Genomic DNA, 24,915 nt, shown 5'->3' on the forward strand with positions numbered 1-24,915 from the left:
AGCGCCAACCACTCGGGATGGGCCGATCCCCTGAAGGTGCGGAGGATTCCGCACCTTTGGAGCGGCCCGACGGCGGAGTGGTTCATGCTATTCCATCCCACCGGGATGCCCTGCCCCGCCAGGTATGGGAGAATCCCGCCAATGAACTTTGAATCCTGATTTGCAGTGGCACAATTAATAAACGCATACCTCAAATTAGCAACTTTATATGCTGCTTTGTTCCTGTTTCCAACTTCTTCTTCTCACCAGAGGCCCTAGAATTCACAACAGCACTGCTGTCAGCTGCAAGATGGAGGAGACTCTCTTGCAACCGAAAATACGTGATGTCAGCATACGGGGCGGCTGACCTGCTCTTTGCGTTGGTTCAGGCAAGAAGACTGCATTGAATTTTTTAAAAATATCTTCACCTGGGTCCAGAAGGAGGCAGTCTTTCCCGCTTGGCTCCGGGCTGCTGCAGCCATTTGGCACAACTTATCGTGATCAGAAATGCTGCGGTGCATGGTCCCATGACCCTCCCGACATCCGCCTGCGACCCACTTGTGGATCCTGACTTTGAAAATGACTGTATGTAGGGGTTTCAGACACGGACAGTCATATGGAGTTAAGTTGCAGGTCAGACATGCTGTCATTGAAGGATAGGACAGCTTTGAGGGATCAGATGGTCCACTTCTGTTCTTTTCCTTCTTGTGTTCTCGCTGCCTGAAGGCAGGTCCAACATACAGCACCACAACCTCCAACATAGGTAGCACAAGGAGGCAGGTCGCAAATGTACTCCAGCCAGAATGGGGAAGTCAAACCACATGCTGTTTGCATCAATCTGATTCATGCTGACCTTCCAGCCAACGGAGCCAAGCAGCCCCTTAAAAGGTTCTGAGTTGCTGTGACAATATGCACTTTTGCATACATGTTGCAGCTATGGATGGTGATGGTTGAAAGTCCAATTTCTTTCCTTCACATCGCTGAGCAGGAATTTCTTCCACTCTTATCCGCTGCTATTTATGTATGTTGGAAGGATTTACATGTTTTTTTTTTTAAATAATTTTTATTGAAGAAATTTTTCAAAATACAAACATTTTAACCCCCCCTACATTTAAATTTAAATTATCTCAAAACAAAGTCAAACCCCCCTACTTAACAAAAAGTCCCCCCCCACCCCCTACTCGCGCGTCCCCCCTACCCCCCCCCCCCCCCCCCCCCCCCCCCCCCGCCGGCGAACCGACAGTCAGACCAACTTATCATTTCTGGCAGTGTCCTCGGGCAGGCCTTGCCCGTGCCACCACCGCTACCGTACTTCCTTCGTTGTTGTCCCCCCTCCCCCCCCCTCCCTTCCCCCCCCGCCCTCCCCCCCCCTCCCTCCCACCCTCCCCTCCCCTCCCGGGTTGCTGCTGTCACGACCTCAGTTTCTATCTCTGATCTAAGAGGTCCAGGAAGGGTTGCCATCGCCTGAGAAACCCCTGCACCGACCCTCTCAGGGCGAATTTGATCCTTTCCAATTGGATGAAGTTTGCCATGTCATTTAACCAGGTGTTAACACTTGGAGGCCTTTCGTCCCTCCACTGAATCAAGATCCTCCTCCGAGCCACCAAGGACGCAAAGGCTAATATTCCAGCCTCCCTCGCCTCCTGTACCCCCGGCTCCACCCCAACCCCGAAGATCGCAAGTCCCCATCCTGGCTTGACCCTGGACCCCACCACTCTCGACACCATCCCTGCCACCCCCTTCCAGAACTCCTCCAGTGCCGGACATGCCCAAAACATATGTGCATGATTCGCAGGGCTTCCCGAACATCTAATACACCTGTCTTCACCCCCGAAAAACCGACTCATCCTTGTCCCCGTCATGTGGGCTCTATGCAGTACCTTAAATTGAATGAGACTTAGTCTCGCACATGACGACGACGAGTTGACCCTCTCCAGGGCGTCTGCCCATGTCCCGTCCTCTATCTGTTCCCCCAGCTCTAACTCCCACTTATCTTTCAGCTCCACTACTGGTACCTCCTCCACCTCCTGCATAATCTTATAGATGTCCGAGATCTTCCCCTCCCCGACCCAGACCCCTGATAGCACCCTATCACTCGCCCCCCTGTCGGGAAGCGCGGGGAACCCCTCTACCTGTCGTCTGGCAAATGCCTTCACTTGGAGGTACGTGTTCCCCGGGGGGAGCCCAAATTTCTCCTCCAGCTCTCCCAAGCTCGCAAACCTCCCCTCTATAAACAAGTCCCTCAGTTGTCTAATACCCACCCTCTGCCAGCTCTGGAATCCCCCTCCTGTATTTCCCGGTGCAAATCTGTGGTTCCCTCTTAATGGTGCCCCTATCAGACCTCCCACTTCCCCCCTGTGTCGCCTCCACTGCCCCCAGATCTTGAGGGTGGCCGCCACCACCGGGCTCGTGGTATACCTCGTGGGAGGGAGCGGCCATGGTGCCGTTACCAGTGCCCCTAAGCTTATGTTGCCACAGGACGCCCTCTCCATGCGCTTCCAGGCTGCCCCCTCCCCTTCCATCATCCACTTTCGTACCATTGATGTATTTGCCGCCCAGTAATATCCTGAGAGGTTGGGCAATGCCAGCCCTCCACTATCCCTACTCCGCTCCAAAAAGACCCTTCTAACTCTAGGGGTGCCATGTGCCCACACGTACCCCATGATACTACTCGTTACCTTCTTGAAAAAGGCCCTGGGGAGGAAGATGGGCAGACACTGGAACAAAAACAAGAACCTCGGGAGGACCGTCATTTTAACTGACTGCACCCTCCCTGCCAGCGACAGCGGCACCATGTCCCACCTCTTAAACTCCTCCTCCATCTGTTCCACCAGTCTAGAAAAGTTAAACTTGTGGAGGGTCCCCCAGTTCTTTGCCACCTGCACCCCCAAGTACCTAAAACTTTTAACTGCTCTTTTGAAGGGGAGCCTCCCAATTCCCTCCCCCTGGTCTCCCGGGTGTATTACAAAGACCTCACTTTTCCCCAGATTTAATTTATACCCCGAAAAGTCCCCGAACTCCGCTAGTATCCCCATTACCTCCGGCATTCCCCCCTCCGGGTCTGCCACATACAACAACAAATCATCCGCATAGAGCGAGACCCGATGTTCCTCCCCTCCCCTTGTCAGTCCTCTCCACCCCCCTGAACCCCTCAGTGCCATCGCCAACGGCTCAATCGCTAATGCAAAGAGTAAGGGGGATAGGGGACATCCCTGCCTAGTACCTCGATGGAGCCCAAAATATTCTGACCTCCTCCCGTTTGTTACCACACTCGCCATCGGAGCTGAATAGAGCAGTTTTACCCACTTGATAAATCCCTCCCCAAACCCAAACCTTTCCAACGTCTCCCACAAGTATTCCCACTCCACCCTGTCAAATGCCTTCTCCGCGTCCAGCGCTACCACTATCTCCGCCTCCCCCTCCACTGCTGGCATCATGATCACGTTTAACAATCTCCGGACATTTGTGTTAAGTTGGCGTCCCTTCACGAACCCCGTCTGGTCTTCATGGATTACCCCTGGCACACAGTCCTCTATCCTGGTTGCCAGGACCTTTGCTAACAGCTTGGCGTCAACATTTAGGAGGGAGATGGGCCTGTAGGACCCGCACTGGACCGGGTCCTTGTCCCGCTTCAAAATCAAGGAGATCAGGGCCTGCGACATTGTTGGGGGCAGAACCCCCCCCTCGCGCGCCTCATTAAAGGCTCTCACCAGCACTGGGCCCACCAAGTCCACAAATTTCCTGTAAAACTCCACCGGGAACCCATCCGGCCCCGGCGCCTTCCCCGCCTGCATCTGGCCTATCCCTTTAATTAGCTCCTGCAGCTCTATCGGCGCCCCCAACCCTTCTACCAGCTCCTCCTGTACCTTTGGGAACCTCAATTTGTCGAGAAAGTTCTTCATTCCCCCTCTCCTCTTCGGCGGTTCAGACCTATACAATTCCCTATAGAAGTCCCTAAAGACCCTATTCACCTCTTGCCCCTTCTGCACTACGTCCCCACCCCTCTCTCTCACTCCCCCAATCTCTCTGGCTGCATCTCGCTTATGAAGCTGGTGCGCCAGCATCCTGCTCGCCTTTTCCCCGTACTCATACGCCGCACCCTGCGCCCTTCTCCACTGCGTTTCCGCCTTCCTAGTGGTCAGTAGGTCGAACCTGGCCTGCAAGCTACGCCGCTCCCTTAATAGCCCCTCCTCTGGTGCCGCCGCATACTTCCTATCTACTTCTAGGAGCTCCCCCACCAGCCTCTCCCTTTCCTGCCTCTCCTTCCTCTCTCTATGTGCCCTTATGGAGATCAGCTCCCCTCTAATCACTGCTTTCAAGGCCTCCCAGACCGTCCCCACCTGCACCTCACCTGTGTCATTCGTACCCAGATAGTTCTCAATGCCCGTTCTCACCCTTCTGCACACCTCTTCGTCCGCCAACAGCCCTACATCCAGGCGCCACAACGGGCGTTGATCCCGCGCCTCCCCCATTTCCACGTCCACCCAATGTGGTGCATGGTCCGATATCGCAATGGCCGAGTACTCTGTGTCCTGCACTCTCGGTATCAGCCCCCTGTTCAATACGAAAAAATCTATCCTAGAGTACACTCTGTGGACGTGGGAGAAAAAAGAATACTCCCTCGCCCTAGGCCTACCAAATCTCCATGGTCTACCCCTCCCATCTGCTCCATGAACCCCCTTAACACCTCTGCCGCTGCCGGCCTCCTATTCGTCCTGGAACTCGATCTATCCAGCCCAGGGTCTAACACCGTATTAAAGTCCCCTCCCATGATCAGGCCCCCTGCCTCCAGTCCCGGGATGAGGCCCAGCAGGCGCCTCATAAAACCCGCGTCGTCCCAGTTCGGGGCATACACATTTACCAGTACCACATTCTCTCCCTGCAACCTACCCCTCACCATCACATACCTGCCCTCCTTATCTGCCACCACCTCTGCCGCCACAAACGACACCCTCTTTCCCACCAAAATCGCCACTCCCTGGTTCTTGATATCCAAGCCTGAGTGGAACACCTGTCCCACCCACCCCCTTCTCAGGCGGACCTGATCTGCTACCCTCAAATGAGTCTCCTGCAGCATTGCTACATCAGCCTTCAGTCCCTTCAGGTGTGAGAAAGACCCTTGATCTTTTAACCGGCCCATTCAGCCCCCTTACGTTCCACGTGATCAATCGGATCGCTGAGCGACCCGTCCCTACTCCCTGTACGATTAGCCATGTCTTGTCCCTTGCTCGCCCCTGGGTCATTCCCTCCTTTTCGAACCCGCTTCCCATAGCGATGCCCCCCCCCCCCCCCCCCACCCCCCCCCCCAGCTCTCCCCTTCTCGTCCCTGGTCTTCCAGCAGCAACCCGGTGTCCCCCCCTAACCCCCCCCCCCCTTCCCCCCCCCCCCCCTTCCCCCCCCCCCCCCCCCCCCCCCCCCCCCGCCCCTGGCTAGGACCCCTCCTAGCCGCGATGTACCCAACATCGTACTCCCGAGAGTCAGCTGGTCTCCGCTGACCCGGCTGCTCCTGCCACATTCCGACTCCTCCCGGTTCAAATGGGGGGGAGGGGCCTCCCCCCCCCCGCCATTCCACTCTGACCCCGCTCCAGCGCGGGAAAGGCCGCCATTACTGGCCCCGCCCCACTCTTCTCCCCTCCCCTCTCCTCCGTCCCGCGCGCGGGAAAAACAGAGAAAAGCCCGCGCTTTCTCCCGGCCACACCCCGCCCCGCCATCTTCCACTCCCCCCCATCCCCATCTACGCCCGTGAAAGATCCCCTTAAAACCCCAGAGAAAGACCCGCATGATCAGCCCACTCCCCCCCGTCCCGTCTCCCCAACTTAACGATATAAATACCCAATGGCAAATAAATACATAAATACTTAACTACATACTTAAATAACAAAATAATTAACTAAATAATTAACTAGCTATCAACTAACAGTGTGCTCAACCATCACCCTCCATCAAACAGTATAAATAACCACAGATAACCATAACCAGAGAAGAAAGAAAGAACAAAAAACAAGCACCCGAAGGAAAAGGGTAAAAGGGGTAAATAACTAAGGGAAATTGGAAACGGGAAGAAACACCCCATAAGAAGCCAACGACCCACAATAGAGATTTCAACAGTTCAAATATACAGAAACACCTAACAACTCGAAACCTTCAAGATATTCAGAAAAGTCAAACGTTCGAGAAAAAACACCCCAAACAATCCACGAAACTGTTACCCAGTTCCGACCTGGCCTGAAAAAAAAAGGGCCCCTTGCTCAATCAAGAGTCCCCAGGCGGCTACGACCGCCGGTGCTCCCAGGTTTTAGTTCGTGTCCAACTTTTCCTCTTGTACAAAGGTCCAGGCCTCCTCTGGGGACTCGAAATAATGATGTTGGTCCTTGTAGGTGAAGGGATTTACATGTTGATACTCAACCTCCATATCTCTCCAGTTATTTAGTGGAGATGTTGCCACAAATCATGAAAGAGACTGCTAGAAAATTACATACACTTGTTTTTGTTTGATGGTGGTCAACGTCCATGAAAAAGAAGGATAATATTTCCTTAATTTATTTGAAAGGTTTGGCCTCTTTGTGAATATTCTTTCCTTTGCCATCAAGTTCTGGAGTAGGACTCGAACCAAGAGCTTCTGGCTCAGAAGCAGGAATGATACCCATTGCATGACATGGGCAGCATGGCAGCACAGTGGTTAACACTGTTGCTTCACAGTGCCAGGGTCCCAGGTTTGATTCCTGGCTTGGGTCACTTTCTGTGCGGAGTCTGCACATTCTCCCCGTGTCTGCGGGGTTTCCTCCGAGCGCTCCGGTTTCCTCTCACAAGTCCTGAAAGACATGCTGTTAGGTGTATTGGACATTCTGAATTCTCCCTCTGTAACCGAACAGATGCCAGAGTGTGGCGACTAGGGGATTTTCACAGTAACTTCATTGCAGTTTTAAGGTAAGCCTACTTGTGACACTAATATAGATAATTGTTATTACAAGACCTCTGACTTATATTTCTATGCTTTCTCTGTGCTCCAGCTGGTAATCCCACTTTCTGTGGACACACAGAGATGGGCAATGTAAATGCAGTACCTTCCAAATAAATTAAGGAACCATTTTCCTTATTTCTCATGAACGTTTGTAATTAATTACATATATGTAATTTTGCAGCAGTCCTTTCATCAATTGTGGCAACATCTCCACAAAATAAATGGAGAGATATGGAGAAGACAGAATATTGTGGCTTTTATAGGTAATGCAAAACTTATATACTGATACAAAGGGAGTTGCTGAGCATCTGGCAAGGAAGGTTGTGTAAGTAAAAGTAGCAGGCTGTTGTAAATTGTTAACTATCATGATGGCAAAGAGAATACATGTGTGCCCAACCATTCTGTCTTAATCCACAGTGCTTTGATGTCCAAAGATTATGGGCGGGATTCTCCGAGCCTCCTTGCCGAATCGCGATCGGCGCAGGGGCAGAGAATGGGCGTTGACACCGAAAACCGGCGTGATGCCGCTCCCGCTGGAGAATCGCCGCAAAATCGTACATGCGTGGTTTACACGGCGTGGCTAAAGAGCCATTGACAGAGTCCCCCCCCCGAAAACTGGTCGGGTTCCCGACGACGTGGTTCTAACCATGTTTTGCCTGTCAGGAACGGCTAGTGGCGGCTGCGGAGTCAGTCCACGGCCACCTTGGTGGCAGGCGGGGGGATCCTTCACGGGGGGGGGGGGGGGCCTCAGGGACGGCCAGGCTAGCAACCTGGGACCACCGATCTGAGGGCGATCTCGGGGGGCCTATATTTCCGGGGCCGGTCTGCGGTGTCAGTCCGCCATGTCGAGTGGGGCGGCCGCCGAAGTGCAGGGCCCCATATCGGCAGCCAGAGCTGCGAGGAGTACTCCGGGGCCCTGCTAGCCCCCTTCAGTTAGGACTTTCTTCAAGAAAGTCCAGAATGAAATGTCCACGTTTTAACGCTGGAGTGGGGACATAACCCCATTATTGGAGAATCCCGCCCTATATTTTGTACAATGGAGGTATACCATTTCTGGAATTTTTTCCTCTTTATTACTCTCATATTTTTTGTAGTTCATATTATGCTTGTAGGTGAACTCTTATGTCTTTAATTTTCCCCAACATCTATGTAAAATTCATAGATTGTCAACCTAACAGGAAAAAACCCTGTTCAATTTATTTCAGATTTTGCTATGCATCCTTACGTGATCTCCCTTGACTTTGAAAGGCAACAGGATAACACTATACTACATTTTGACCCGCATTTGCTGTCAAAAAAAATCAAAACACAGCAAGAGAACAAGCAAATAAAAATAACTGCTAAAACGTAGCAGAGTGCCAATGGATACATTTAAAGGACTCACAGCTGCTCAGTGATCGAAGCTCAGATAATTAGTGGGCATATCAATCAACTAGCTGTTGACAATATCACATATAGGTCTATAGATTGCTGTGATATTCTTTACAGTTGCTTGGAAGGACTCTGTACCATAAAGGTTGAGCAAACTGACAATTTTCCTTGTTATTGATAATGTAAGAAGGGTAATTGACTGTTCCTGCGGGTGTTTGTGGACCACACCTCATTTATTCCATCCTTTCTGAGCCTGATGCTCATCTTGCTCCTCCATGCATAGGTTGCTAAAGCTATTTATTTGTTCCTTTATCCTATGCTTTGCTTTCCCGTTCCTGGGGCACGAAGTAATACCTGCTTCTTGTCCATGGTTTAACAGAGAACCTGCAGCTCAATAATCACTCGTCCTCTCTTCCCAGCCCAAGTAATGTAGCAAGCATCATATGATTAAAGTTCAATAAAGTCAAAGATTTTCTGTCTTTTGGTGTCACTAGTCAAAATAGTTCTGTAGAATGGAGCAAAAAGCTTCCACTTTCTACCCACATTGTCCAGAAAAGTAGTGCGGAGGAAAATATTTTCATCATTGCCATCTATTTTTCTTAAAATATATAGCACCCTACGACAAAGAGCTTGGCACTTTTCAGAAAGTAGTAGTTCCAGATTGAGAATGCAATTCAGCAATTAGCTGGGAAAATGAGTTAACAACTTGCCCTGCTATTTAAAATGAAAATAAATTACATTAATGAAAAAGTATCAAATGCCAGATCTTCAAAAACATTCCTACTATGGGGTAGTAATTTCTAAATAAAGGCTTGTATTTCATTTTTATACATCTGTGTTTGTTCGTAATGGGGAAAGCAATAAAGTGAAGTTCATTGAACGGCTGTTAGTGGGACCTGCTGGAGTAAAAATAAAAATGCACTTAGACCTACTTAAACTGCCCATAAAATGCACATCCTTATCAAACCACATAAACCCATCTCCTGACAAAAAAGATCGTAGAAAAACATTTTTTTTCTTTAGTCTTTCTGGCATCTTAAAATGATCAATCCTTGGGTTCTTTGGAGTATCTGTTTGAAATTAAAATTACTTTGTGCCCACTGTTAAGCATCATTCATCAGTAATACTGGGTGTGAAAAATCAGCTTTGTCCAAAATGGCAGAAATCCTTTTAGCATAGAGAGAAAATAAATATGCTGTTTACTTAACAAAAATCAATGGGTTAGGAAGTAATGTGTTGCTTATCACAGTTAAAGTGAAGCCATACCTTAGTTTAAAATAAGGTACGACATGCCTCATTGTAATAATGACAACTTTGCTTGTTGACTTCATTACAAGCTTTTCTTTCTTAGTGTAAGTGTCTGATGCTCTGTGCAGCTTCAGCTGCATCATGCAGCAACACAAATTAAAACATTGTGATAAGATGCCCCTCATTTCCAGTCAATTAAAATGAATGGACAGAAAGTCAGGTGAGGTATACTCCTTAGATTTTTCAGTCCAGGCTGCCTATATGCACGGCCCCATAAGATGACACAGGGTCTTGCAAAGTTTGTCCCATTTTCTACCCTGGCTACTCTGCCTGATTTTCAAATCTACAAGCATTAACATGATATGGGCCAGAATTCAGTGATGATTATATCTTTGATATCCCTTTGGGGTTAATTTGTCCAAGTTTACACTGTTTACATGGTAGTTAAGTGTTTTGCAAGGACAGTAAATTGTTTGCAAGATGCCCACTATTTGACCACATGCTGAGGAACCAGGCAACCATTAAGAGGCTGGAATAAAGTGACAGTTTTAGCAGGCATTGCACATATTAGTCTCAACCATTGATTCTCAAAGAGAGTTCCTGAATCAGGTAGAATTTATATTTAGTGTTTTCTTTGAAAAACAGAGTTTGAATTTTAAATTCCTGATGCATTAGGAGTGAGGTACAGAGGATAGAGTGGAAAACATAAGTGCAACATGTCAGCCAAGCCCAACCCTTGCATGACCATGTCATTTATGGGTTTCTTGACCAATTGAGTGAGTGCGATGGAAACTCACGAGTGTATTTCAATTCCAGTATTTAAAGGGATACTCCAAATATGTATTTTTAAGGATTTTGGAAGCAGAACAGAAGGAATACAAAAAATGGGTTCCTGATCTTCAAAGGGTACACCTCGTTTTAGTCACACCAACCTGGAAGCTGTAAAGGCCCTGCAAGGGTGGGAAGAAAATCTTGTTGGTGAAACAGAGAGACGTGCCTAGAGTTTGCCACGTGCTAGCAGCAGGAACATTGTATTATGCTCATGGGTTCAATGCCAAAAGTGGTTTACTGACCTACGTAATGCAGGAAAGATGGGTAGTGGCACAATAACCTCCATTCTGTCTGTACATCATCCAAATTCCACACTCCGCCCTCTCAAATCTTCTCCAATACATTATTTCTCGCACCAACTTAGCTTGCAGCTAAATGCAGCCTTCTACTCCGCACTTCTTCACATTCCTATCTGTCCATCCACCACTAATAATCATCTTCATCAATATGCAAATATATTCCTCCTACTTATCGTCATCCTCCACAAATTATCCCCATCCATCCATTCAACACGTTTTTATTCTGAGTCATGGAACCCTTCTTTCCTTGAAGGGGAAAACAGCGCAGAACATCAGGGAGAGGCCCAGACATGGCCCTTGAGCCATCTCTCAACTGACAGTTTTAGAGGAGACAGTTGTGGCCATCAATGAAATCTAGGCATGTTTGGCTGTTCAAAACATGCGTGGGATAACACAAGCTAACCCCTAGGGCCAAGCTGATGGTTCATAAATCCTGTGTCCTCAGCACCTGAACTGAACTAGTTCAGGAGGATAGTGTGGGTCAGATGGATGGATGAAGGTCAGAAAGATAAATGCTGAACCAAGAGGAGGAATTCAGGAAAAAGAGATGCAAGTGATGAAGCTGAAAATGGTCATGGAAAGAGTTTAAAATTGCCCTACTGCTGCATGTTTCTTTCTGTTTTCCTCCTAAGTATGCTTGCACTCTTGAATGTAATCCCAGGTTTCGACGGGCAGCACAGTAGCATCGTGGTTAGCACTATGGCTTCTCAGCGCCAGGTTGCCAGGTTCGATTCCCGCTTGGGTAACTGTCTGTGCGGAGTCTGCAAGTTCTACTCGTGTGTGCGCGGGTTTACTCCGGTTTCCTCCCACAGTCCAAAGATGTGCAGGTTAGGTGGATTGGCCATGTTAAATTACCCTTAGGGTTGCAGGGTTACGGGGAGAGGGTGAAGGTATGGGGTTAAGTAGGGTGCTCTTTCCAAGAGCCGGTGCAGACTCGATGGGCTGAATAGCCTCCTTCTGCACTGTAAATTCTATGATCTACGAATGAAATAAAAACAGATTTTGCTGAGCATTCCCACTTTTAACCTCATATTTCCGGGCAGCACTATATCCTGTTTTGGGACATTTACAATGGGACAATGGCAATTGGAGAGTTGTCACAAGCACCTGCTGGAGTCGGTTCCCTCCCTCGAGCCAGATGTCGATCTGAGTGGGGTTGAGCGGGAGCAGCTCCACACACAAGGCTTCATCTGGGATCGGGTGTTGTGCTGGCGGTTCCCTTGGAGACTGATTGTTACACCGTTCAACACCAAATCACAGGTGCGCACATGACCTTGCTCCTCTGTTCAACTTGGAGCTATTGTTGCTGTATGGTTGTGTTATTATCAATCAAACCACAAATAATGATCCCAGCCTCCGAAACCCTTTTGAAGTTTCATAACCCACGTCTAATTACTGCGCACACTGGAACATCGTCATCCAAGGCAAGTACAGTGCTGAATCAGGCCTTTTAACAGGTTTCACGTCAGCACCATCGGTTTAGATGAGAACAGCGACTCTAATTGGCAAAGTTACAGAGCTGGGCAGCTCTTGCTGTTCCCACGCTGCATCGTCCTTACGAGGGCCAGCATGCCATATTCATTTTTATTTATTAATATAAGCACGCAAATGTATGCACATGACTGTTAAAGTGTATCTGCCGCTGACTAGGCTAGCAATCGGCGATTGTTCTACAAATAGTGCATGTTTCATTTATTGCTGGAATTTAAATGAATATTTAGCCGTTTCTTATGAATTCTTCAATACTTGAAGCAACCTTGCAACATTCAAATTATGTTCTGTACATAACTTACAAAATTACGGGACAGCCATTCTATAGATTTACATCTATTTTAGCAACAGTGCGGTGAAGTTCAAGAACCAAAAAAAATTAATAAAAGTACTTTACTACAAAAAAATCAAATATTGCATTCCACTTGGCTAGGTTCGGTTGGAGGACCTGGGGCTGTTCTCCTTGGAGCAAAGGGGTCACAGTTTGAGGATACCGAGTTGACTGTTTATGACAAAGATGAGAAGAACTTTCTTCACCCAGAGAGTGGTGAGCCTGTGGAATTCACTACCACATAAAGTGAGTCACCTGATGAAGGAGCTATGCTCCAAAAGCTAGTGACTCCAAACACACCTGTTGGACTTTAACCTGGTGTTGTAAGACATCCCATTAGCTGATGGTATTGGGGGGGACACATATTTAAGATTCTGGGGAAGAGATACAGGAAGATTGTGAGGATGAACCTTTTTATACAGCAACTAGTAATGGCCAAAACACACTTCCCAAGAGGGTGATGGAAGCAGAGGTGATCAAAAGTAAATAAACTGCAGGGTTATGCGGAATAGAATGGGGGAATAGGACTGATTGGATTGCTCCACTGAGAACCTGCACAGACCTGATGGGTTGAATGGTCTCCTGTGCCATAAAGTACTCCATTATGAGCTGGATTTTATGTTTCTTGGCAGGGTAATAATAATCTTTAATAATTAACTTAAGGGATGTGGAATAGAAAGTGAGTGCTCTTCTTGCCCCGTCTGTGCCATCTCAACTCAACGACTCAAACTTCAGATGGCCAATTAGCAACCATTCAGCAGGAAGGAGGCCAATTAGCAGTGCAACAGGTTCCATGCCCAATCGGTAGTCACGGCCGGGTGCCATGCGACAGAGGGGGTATGCCGTGAACAGATAGGCGGTTACAGCTACAAACCTACTCTCTCAAATTCTCTTTATTTCTTATGTTTCAGAAAAGTTATTAAATAATGGGGGGAGGGGGTTCGGTCATCCTGATTTACAGCTGTAAACATCAGCCACTTGACTCCTTGACCTTATTGTTTAGATTTAGTTGAGGCATAGAGGGATCATGTAATATGTTGAGTAACCTGGCTGATTAAGCTTTACTGTTGACTGTTGCAATATCCGAACTTCAAGATTCATTTATATCTCTAATTCTACACATATAGTTCATGACATTGCAGTGATAGCAATGTGTTTAATTTACAATAGATATGCTTAAACAGTTCAATCCTTTGAAACCCAATAGTATCTGGTTAAATTTAACATTTTCTTAATAAGAAATATGAAAGCTGATTAATGTGACTATTTTCATGTTAGAATCAAAATAATAAATTACCATTGCTCAGAAAAATCAAATAATACACATATCTTTCAAGAAACATTTTGGATTTCACTCTTGAATAATTATAATTCATCCATTAGCTCTGAATTATTGAGGCAAAATTGGGCTTGAGTATTCTGAAGCCACTTAGATTCCAAAGTGCCATCTGTGAAACCTGATCAAACCTCTGATAGAAAGTGTGCTGGATATCGGATTGATAACGGGATTAGTGGGTGTCCATTTAACATCCACCAGCTATACGCAGCGCAGTGATTCATACGCAGTGCTCATGATGTGAATCAGTGTAAAATACTTAATTGATACCAGAGCTGCTATTTTGGAGTTCCATGCTCCAGTTTACTCTTAACCTCCCACAGCTGACATGTGTTCAACAACATGAAGGGCCATTCACCAACATTATTTAAAGAGATTAACAAATGATTGCAGGTTAGTTGGGGATTATTTCTTCTGGCAGAAACTGCAATGTTATGGGCATGATCTAACAAAAAAGTTTCTAGTGTCATTTCTGCAGGTTTGGCTGCGAGTTTCTCCCTGGCTTTCTCAGCAAGTTCCCCAGTGCTATCTAATCAAACTTAGTCAGTTTTATGGGCCCTGAGCAGTTCCTCTCTGGGCTAGCCCACACTTTTCATCACGGAATTATTTTCATCACTGGGGAGCTGAACTTGGTGGCCAGACCGGCTCCTCTGAAATTGGGCCACTATTGTGAAAGAGTGCCCCACTCTCGAATTGATCTTGAGGGTCCCCACACCCCCTAGCCATGGGCAATGTCAGGCCTTCCCACAGACCCTTTTGCCCCTCCGCCCCCCCCCCCCTCCAATTTAGGACCACCAATCTTCAGCCTTTCGGAGGACCCTTTATACCGACCCTTCACCCCCTTAGCCATCACACCTCTGTCATCCCTTCTTTCATGGGCCTTCCTCAGGCCCTGGCACTTGGCAGTGCCACCTTGGCACTTGGACACCATGACACTGCCATATTGGGAGTGCCTCTGCTAGCCTGGCAATTCCAAGGTGCCTGGGTGCCAGAGGGAGAGCAGGGTGCCACCCTGCCCTGTCCCTAACCACCCAAAGACCTTGGAGACCACCTCCCAACCCCCCACTGCAGATGGATATAGATAGTTTAAGGGTCTGCGTTATGTACTGGGATGAATAGAGGATTGGTTAACTGATCGAAAGCAAAGATTGGGGACAAATGGATTTTTTTTTTGGTTTGTGCTCAGTGGGTAGTGGTGTGTCTCAGGGAGTTTACAATTTACATTGATGATTTGGAGTTGGGGACCAAGTGTAACGTGTCAAAGTTTGCAGATGACATTAAGGCGAGTGGCAGAGCCAAGTGTGCAGAGGAAAGTCTGCACTGAAAGGATGGCACTGCCAAGGGCCAGGGCCTGAGGAGGGCCCATGGAAGAAGGGATGATGGAGGTGTGATGGCTGAGAGGGTGAAGGGTCGGTATAAAGAATCCTCCGAAAGGTTGAAGGTTGGTCGTCCTGAATTGGAGGATGGGTGGGGGAGGGGCAAAAGGGTCTGTGGGAAGTCCTGACATTGCTCATAGATAGTTTAAGTGAGTGGGCAAGGGTCTGGCAGATGGAGTACAATGTTGGTAAATGTGAGGTCATCCATTTTGGTAGAAATAACAGCAAAATGGATTATTATTGAAATGTTAAAAAATACAGCATGCTGCTGTACAGAGGGACCTGCATGACCTTGTACTTAAATTGCAAAACGTTGGTTTGCAGATGCAGCAGGTAATTAAGAAGGCAAATGGAATTTTGTCCTTCATTGCTTGAGGACTGGAGTTTAAAAACATGGAGGTTATGTTGCAGCTTTATTGAGTACTGGTGAGGCCACACCTGGAGTATTGTGTACAGTTTTGATCTCCTTACAGGAGGAAGGGTGCACTAGCACTGGAGGGGCTGCAGAGGAAATTCACTAGGTTGATTCCAGAGTTAAGAATATTGGTTTATCAGGAGAGACTGAGTAGACTGTGGGACTATACTCATTGGGATTTAGAAGAATGAGGGGGATCTGACAGAAACATATAAAATTATGAAGGGAATAGATAGGATAGAAGCAGGGAGGTTGTTTCCACAGGAGGGTGAAACAAGAATGGTGGGGGTTGGGGGGGGGGGGGGGGGGCATAGCCTCAAAATAAGGGGGAGCTGATTTAGGACTGAATTGAGGAAAGCAAATTACTGCAGATGCTGGAATCTGAAACGAAAGGGAAAATGCTGGAAAATCTCAGCAAGTCTGGCAGCATCTATAGGGAGAGAAAAGAGCTTGAGGAGGAACCTCTTCACCCAAAGGGTTATAAATATGTGGAATTCCCTGCCCAGTGAAGCAATGGTGCTATCTCATTCAATGTTTTTAAGGCAAAGATAGATAGATTTTTGAACAGTAAAGGAATTACGGGTTATGGTGAGTGGACAGGTAAGTGGAGCTAAGTCCACAAAATGCTCAGCCATGATTTTATTGAATGGCGGAGCAGGCTTGGGGGCCAGATGGCCTACTCCTGGTCCTAGTTCTTATGTTCGTATGTCCCATTGATGGTGCATCCCCACCACGGGTTTTGCAGCAACTTGGGGTGGATTTAATTGGAAATCCCACTGCGGGACCAGAAGATTCCACCACTGAGAAACACACAACTGGGAAGGTCAGAGAATCTCGCCCTTTGTTTCACTTTTATTTACTCATTGGTGTGATTCTGGCATTGCTGTCTAGGCCAGCATTTAGTGTTCATCCCTAATTGCCTTGAAGTAGGTGGTGACAAACTTGAGCCATTGCAGTCCATGTGATGTAAGAACACCCACAATGCTATTAAGAAGGGAGTTCTGGGATTTTTACCCAGCAACAGTGAAGAAATGGTAATATAGTTCCATGTCAGTATGATGTGTGGCTTGGGGGAACTTGAAGGTAGTGCTGGTCCCATGCAAGTGATCCCCTTTTCCTTCTCGATGACAAGAGTTCACAGATTCGGAAGGTACTGTCTGGAGCCTTGGTGAGTTGCAGGTTAGAGATGGAGAGCCATGGAGGACTCCACAAATACGGCATCGTGGTTGGTTTCGCAGTTCTTTTGATGGAGCTGACCATCCATTCCACATTAGATAAGTTGAAATCCAAGTTCAATACTGTGCCTTGTCCAAATTGGTGCTGGACTCCTCTATGTTCCTTCATATTGCATGCAGGCTTTCTGGCAGGGTTTCCAGTAGATCAGACATTTCACCGTGACTCATCTGAATCCATTGCAGAACTACTTATGTGACCTCTCCATGCAGCATGCTAGCACTTGTGCTCTTGTCCCCCACCTTCCCTAGTTGCAGCACAATTGAGTTATGGGTATCTGTCCTCACTGTTCTCATTGTGCATCTGGAGCATCTACTGCCCACCCCGTCCCACCCACCAACAATATCTCTTCTCCTTTTCACTTCCACCTTGAGTGCAGTGTCTGAGAAGCTGCTGACTGTATTCTCCTGTGGTCAGCCATTCGTCACATTTTCCAAAATCAGGTTCACTTGTGTAATGACTCTCAGCCTGCTCGAGACGTAATCCATCTCCTGCTTAAGGAGTAAAAACTAAGTCGCTCTGGCAGCATCTATGGAGAGAAATTGAGTCTGTATGACTTCTTCAGAGCTACAGGCTATTTTGCTTTTATCCTCTTTAAGTGATGCAGGCTAGATTTAGGTTGTGCAAATTAGTAACAATATCAAACACTGCATACCACCAGTGAATGGCAGGGAGGTCTAGCTGCACACACAGATCATTAGCAGGCAGTACAAGTGTTTACTTACAGCATGCATTCCACTCAACTTGTGCAGGTTAGTCATGTGCCCTGTGTCCATTTTCAGGGGCTCACCGATTTTAGCCCAGTGCCTTTACATACCTAGAAGTTCAATAATGTAGACAGCATGACAAGTACTTGTACCTGTGGACTATCGGGATGAATGACTATTATCAACTGGCTTCACAAAGGTATTATGACAGAATGGGTTGCATCCCCATCTCTGATCCAGAAGCTTTGGGTTTGAGTCCCATTCCTGGACTGATAGTCAAGGAGATGATAATCTATTATATTGATTATGGGGCTGGTTTAGCTCACAAGGCTAAATCGCTGGCTTTTAAAGCAGACCAAGCAGGCCAGCAGCACGGTTCGATTCCCGTACCAGCCTCCCCGGACAGGCGCCGGAATGTGGCGACTAGGGGCTTTTCACAGCAACTTCATTGAAGCCTACTCGTGACAATAAGCGATTTTCATTTTTTTTCATTTCATTTCATTTCATCAATCTGTAAATCCTTCCAATGCACATCAATGGCAGGGGTTAAGAGATTCTTCATCAGCCATGAGGTTTAAACGTTGGAGCCTCTTGTATAACTATTTGTAGCTCCAGATTGCAACATGCATGTAAAAGTTACCACAACAACTTAGACTCCCTGAGTGAACTATAAAACACCACCGATCACTGTGACAAGTGGCACAATGAACCTATTAAAAAATCCACTTGAGGGAGTAGATGGTTAAAACATTGAGTTGTTACTGAGTTTCAATCACTTTGGGAATGAAGGCATATGGTCTCTCCTTTGGCGATATTAAATGAGTTTAGAATTCTCAACATTATTCCCAGTCAACATTGGGTTAGTTCAAACTGCGCATAATTTGGCACTGAATGGATAATCTTATTCGTGAGACCATGAGACCATAAGACAGAGGAGCAGAATTAGGCCACTCGGCCCATCAAGTCTGCTCCACTATTCAATCATGGCTGATAATTTTCTCATCCCCATTCTCCTGCCTTCGCCCCATAACCCCTGACCCCCTTATTAATCAAGAACTTATCTATCTCTGCCTTAAAGACACTCAGTGATTTGGCCTCCCCAGCCTTCTGCAGCAAACAGTTCCACCGATTCATTACCATTTGGCTGAAGAAATTCCTCCTCATCCCTGTTTTAAAGGGTCATCCCTTTAGTCTGAGATTGTGTCCTCTGGTTCTAGATTTTTCTACAAGTGCTAACATCCTCTCCACGTCCACTCTATCCAGGCCTCCTGTAAGTTTCAATAAGATCCCCCTCATTCTTCTAAACTCCAACGAGTACAGACCCAGAGTCCTCAACCGTTCCTCATACGACAAGCTCTTCATTCCAGGGATCATTCTTGTGAACCTCCTCTGGACACTTTCCAAGGCCAGCACGTCATTCCTTAGATACGGAGCCTAAAACTGCTCACAATGCTCCAAATGGGGCCTGACCAGAGCCTTATACAGCTTCAAAAGTTGCTGTTGAAAACTCACCACTATTTTTAGAACTCCCCCATACCAAAAAGAGCCGACATTCTAAATGTTGAACAGGGATTCTCACTCCCTAACTCCGATGCAGGCTTCGGTGGGTGCTATTCAGGTCAAACTATATTTTCAAGTTATTCCCCCGGTACAACCTATACCTTCACCGAAGGTTTCATCTACTTACCACTTAGTAGCATCGATACTGGGTTCCACATTGCTAAGTAAGTAAAGTAGACTTGGGAATAACCACTGGTTAAATTAAGTTATTTTATTATTATATTTTTTTCTTTTAAAAGCTGCAATCACTTTCTTTACAGAAAGGTAAAAAGATCTTGCTTCTGGATCCTTTTGGTTGGTTGAAGGGACCTTCAGGCCCAACTTGACAATCAATCTTCTTTAAAGTCTGGTCTTCTTTAGATGTATTCGCTGGTGAGCTCGGTTGCTGTGTCTTGTCGATCCCATGTACTGAGCTATGAGAGCTGGCTCTGCTGGCTATCTCTGAGCTGACTCTGAGCTGACTCTGCCTCCTCTTTAAATTCTAGTCTTCCTTAGATGTATTAGCTGTTTTAGCTCGGCTGCTATGTCTTATCTTTCCCATGACCGAGCTGGCTGTAAGCTGCCTCTGCTTGCTTCTCTTGTTCCTTCTCTGCTTCTCCCTGAGTTCTGGTAGTTCCTGCTTTGGTCTCTGGGTTTATATTCTCTTTCTAACAGTTATTAAGTTTTTATGACTTTATTGTAAAGTTTTTCCTTGGATTGTAAAAGGTATCTTTGATCTAAACATTCTAATACTACTAAGTATTCATTTTGACATGACCTCACCTCTAAGGTCTCTGATTACATTGTTTCCTTTGTGATGTTCAAAGTTCCTTTGTGATATTCAAAAATGCTTTGGTTTCAAGAGGTGTTAGCTTTGGTTTGGTTTCTGTCATTTCTGTAGTTTTATTTTCCAATTGTGTCCCCAGCTCATAACTTTGACTTTGATTTTGACTTTAAATTATGTTTCTCGAAGACTGATAGTCTCCAGTTTTCTTTCATTTGCTTGGTGTTAGCAGAAATTCATACCTAGAATTGTCACCAAATTCAACTGAACCTCATCCTTTCCTTTCCAGCTGCTTACAAAGAGAGTTAATTTCAATGAAGTTGTGAAACATTGCTTTTAGCGTAATGCTAAAATTCCACTTGGTTATAACTTGAAAGGTTTACATTTATCACTTAGCTCAACTGAAACTCTCATCCATGCTTTTCCAGATGCTTACTAAGATAGTTAATTTCAATGAAGGTGTGAACCATTGTTTTTCGCTTCATACAAAAATCCTGTTTGGGAGAAGGAATCTTCATTGTATAATCCTGCTCTTTGCAGCTGCTGTTAACCCTTCGTGGGATCTTTCCCTGTATCCTCTCATGTTTCTCTCAGACCAGATATTGCCAGACTTCCATGTTTCAAATGACAGATCTTTCCATAATTTCAATAACAAAGTACATCCCTGCTCTTGTATTCTAGCCCTCTTGACATGAATGCTAACATTGCATTTGACTTCCTAACTGCCGACTGAACCTTCACGAAAACTTTAGGAGAAGCATGAACCAGGACTCCCAAGTCACTTTGTACTTCTTATTTCCTCAGCTTTTCCCCATTTGGAAAATAGTTTATTCATCCATTCCTCCTTCCAAAGTGCATAACCTCACACTTTTCCACATTGTATTCCATCTGCCACTTCATTGCACACTCTCCTAGCCTGTCCAAGTCCTTCTGCAGTCTCCTAGCTTCCTCAATACTACATGTCCCTCTACATATCTTTGTATCATCTGCAAACTTAGCAACAGTGCCTTCAGTTTCTTCTTCCAGATCATTAATGTATATTGTAAAAGGTTGTGGTCCCAGCATCGATCCCTGAGGCACACCACTAGTCACCGGCTGCCATCCTGAGAAAGACCCCTTTATCCCCACTCTCTGCCAGTCAGCCAATCCTCTATCCATGCCAGGATCTTACCCTTAATCTTATCTTACCACGGCTCTTAACTTTTTTATCAGTCTCCTATGCGGCACCTTGTCAAAGGCCTTCTGGAAATCTAAATAAATCACGTCCACTGGTTCTCCTTTGTCTAACTTCCTTGTTACTTCCTCAAAGAACGCTAACAGAGATGTCAGATATGACCTCCCCTTGACAAAGCCGTGCTGACTCAGTCCTATTTTGTCATGCACTTCCAAGTACTCCGCAATCCCATCTTTAATAGTGGACTCTAAAATCTTACAAATGAGCGAAGTCAGGCTAGCCAGCCTATAATTTCCTAACTTCTGCCTCCCTCTCTTCTTAAACAGCAGTGTTACATTAGTCACTTTCCAGTCCTCTGGGACCCTCCCTGCCTCCAGTGATTCTTGAAAGATCACCACCAATGCCTCCATAATTTCCTCAACTATCTCTTTTAGAACCCTGGGATGTAGTCCATCCGGCTCAGGTGATTTATCCACCTTCAGACCTTTCAGTCTCCCCAGAACCTTTTCCTTAGTGATGCCACTACACTCACCTCTGCGCTCTGATTCTCCTGGGGCTCTGGTGTATTCCACCGTGAAGACTGATGCAAAGTAACTATTTAGTTCCTCTGCCATTTCTTTGTTTCCTAGTGTTATTTCTCCAGCCTCATTTTACAGTGGTCCAATGTCTATTTTCGCCTTTCTCTTACCTTTTCTATTTTGAAAAAAACTCTTCCTATCTTCTTTTATATTACTAGCTAGCTTGCACTCATATTTCATCTTCTCACCCCTTATTGCTTTTTTAGTTGCCCTCTGCTCACTTTTAAAGGTTTCCAAATCCTTTGGCTTCCCACTAATCCTTGCCATTTATGCTGTTCTTGACTTCTCTCGTCAGCCATGGATGCCTCGGCCTCCCCTTAGCATGTTTCGTCCTCCTTGGGATGAATTTCTATTGTGCCTCCCGAATAACCCTCAAAAATTCCTGCCATTGCTGTTCCACTGTCTTCCCGGATAGGCTCCTTTTCCAATCAACTCTGGCCAGCTCCTCCCTCATGTCTTTGTAGTTACCCTTATTTAATTATAATACTGTTACATCTGATTCCAGCTTCTCCCCCTCAAACTGCAAAGTGAATTCTATCATAATGTGGTTACTGCTCCCTAAGGGTTCCTTCACCTTAAGTTCCCGAATCAAGTCTGCCTCATTACACATCATCAAATCCAGAATTGCCTGTTCCCTAGTTGGCTCTGTCACAAACTGCTCCAAAAAAAACCATGTCTTAGACATTCTACAAATTCCTTTTGCATTCAATTTTCGGGAACTATGAGCTTGGTTAGTGAGTGAGAAAGGTGTTTTTTAGCACCTGTTCTTTGGGTGATGTGAATGCCTTAAGAGCTCCAGAATACCACGCATACCTGTGTGGACATCATGTTGGTACAGGAATTAGCAAGCGTGTGGTACGAATGTCTGTTGAATGTATTCAGAGCAGTCAAATCATGAACTTAGTCAGTGTACAAAGCTGAGTTGACAAAAAGCGGTGGCATTTTGGACTTCAACTTTGCACAGCCTAAAATGTGTCAGTAGAAGGAATAAACCCCACAAGTGTTGCTTAAAGAGATCATCAACTACTTACAGGTTAGTTGTTGATTTCTTCTGGCAACTGTAATGATTCTGCAAGTATTTGTTATGTTCTATAGTCGCTTCAAGTTGCAGTCAGTGGTGTGGTCTTTTTTATTCCATATAGAATTTACAGTGTGGAAGGAGGCCATTTGGCCATCGAGTCCACACCAGCCCCTGGAAAGAGCACTCCACTCAAGCCCACACCTCCACCCCATCCCTGTAATCCAGCAACCCCAATCAACTATTTTGGACATTAAGGATGATTTAGAATGGCCAATCCACCCAACCTGCACATTTTTAGACTGTGGGAGGAAACCGGAGCACCCGGAGGAAACCCACGCAGTCACGGGGAAAACGTGCAGATTCCGCACACAGTAACCAAGCTGGGAATTGAACCTGGGAGTCTGGAGCTGTGAAGCAACAGTGCTAACCACTGTTCTACCAGGCCGCCCCAAGGCTTCTGAACAAATCTGTTACACCCAGACATGAGTGCAGTTGTAGGGATTCTGGAGTACAGCATGACTTGGAGAATGATCAGAGGGCGTGCAGAACAGATTGAGCAGCTGAAAGAGAGGGAAGGAGGAGGGAAAAGAACTGTCAGTAGAATGCCTTAACCGCCCGTAGTGTTAAGTGAGTAATTCTCCGACCTGAACCTCAGTGAGGAACAATGGGCTGAATTTTCCGTTTCAATGGTTTAGTGCCGGCAGCAACGGAGAATTTGCAAACATCTTACGACGCCAAAATCAGCGCCAACCCCTCACCATTTCCCGGCTCCTGTGACAAAGACGGCTGGAGAATAGCAAGGTCCCTGGCCGCACATGCCTATGGCGACGACCTGCAGCAGTAACGCCGTACAACATGGCGACGACTGTGCATGGACTTGACCTGCCATCCACGACCCCACAGCCCACCCCCCACCAGTGCCCCCAGCACTCGCGGAAGCTCACCCAGTCAATGGCACGGGTTCTCGCCCAGTGTGGCGGCGCTGGAGCCAGTCCACAACCGCCTCGCTGGGTTCCCGACCCCTGAGACCACACATGTCCCGCGCAGTTGAGAACTCGGCCCATCGGGGGCAGAGCATTGTGGAAGGGCCTGCCGATGATACTCCAATGCCTTTGCAACGGCCCCTATCACAATGTCGCCATTTCGCAGATCGGCGTCAAACCAGCCCCGATTTGGGCGTTGGAGTGCATTCTCCGCCCGATCGCCGATTACAATATCGTCGTTGGGCATGGAGAATCCTGCCCAATATGTCAAGCTCTGCACTTCAGTAAGGACACTCTTACTGAAACTTGCTGCCTTCTGCAGCCACAATTACAACCTCGGATCTGGGCAAGGAAAACATTGCTAATGGCCATGACGATGACTATGGTGAATTTATTTGTGTCTGATTCTTTCCAGCTGGAACTGGATACATTTGCAAGATTTCACAATTTGTCATTTATTGTTGCATCAGGGAGTCATTGAGACTTTCAAGAGAATTAACTTCATTTACATCTCACTTGCCAGAGATAAGCAAGTGCCTGGCTTTGTGAATACAGGTATTACAGCCTTTCCCATGGTGTAGGGTACCATTGACTGGAACATAGGACATAAGAACTTGGACTTGGGTGCAGGAGTAGGCTATTTGCCCCTTTGAATCTGCTCCACCATTCAATAAGATCATGGCTAACTGATCTGGTTGTAGTTTCAGTTCCACTTTCCTGTCTGCTCCCTCATAACATTTGATTCCCTTATATATCAACATTCCCTTGTCTACACACACATTGCTTTGCAGATGCCACAGGCTCAACTCTGCCTTACGCCAGATATGAACATGAATCCACTCTCTTAACATTCTGCTGGTTTGTGATCATAGGCAATGAATCATTCAGTTTAATGCTCAGTATCCTGGAAGCAGTCGTGATAACTTCATTAATCTACTGTAGCTACATTTGAAGCACATGGTGAAGCAAAGGGTGGATATAGGAAGCCAAGGACCGTCCACTGACAACATGGTTAATGACCAATGCGCAACCCATATACGTGTGGAAAACATGCATACAAGGCAACTCGGGCTACTACACAAAATGCGATTGAGCAGACTACATAGAACATAGAACATAGAACAGTACAGCACAGAACAGGCCCTTTGGCCCTCGATGTTGTGCCGAGCAATGGCACATACTTGGGTGCTACTTGGGTGCTTAAACAACATCTCTGCTGCTTAGACCTCTCCAGACAGCCTTTTGTTACTCAACAGAG

The 24,915-nt window shown here is 46.6% G+C and overlaps 1 protein-coding gene across 1 annotated transcript in view; it reads left to right on the forward strand.

Moving 5' to 3' along the window:
• Nucleotides 1–11,980: 11,980 nt before the first annotated feature.
• The window catches only part of LOC119966822 (axonemal dynein light intermediate polypeptide 1-like), a 66,421-nt gene continuing 53,486 nt past the window's right edge, over nucleotides 11,981–24,915 (forward strand). The window contains exon 1 of the mRNA XM_038798795.1: nucleotides 11,981–12,113. Coding sequence (XP_038654723.1) covers nucleotides 12,000–12,113 — 114 coding nt within the window. The 5' untranslated portion in view covers nucleotides 11,981–11,999. The remainder of the gene's footprint in view (nucleotides 12,114–24,915) is intronic.

Source organism: Scyliorhinus canicula, chromosome 6 (genome assembly GCF_902713615.1).
Source record: "Scyliorhinus canicula chromosome 6, sScyCan1.1, whole genome shotgun sequence".
Taxonomy (NCBI): Eukaryota; Metazoa; Chordata; class Chondrichthyes; order Carcharhiniformes; family Scyliorhinidae; genus Scyliorhinus; species Scyliorhinus canicula.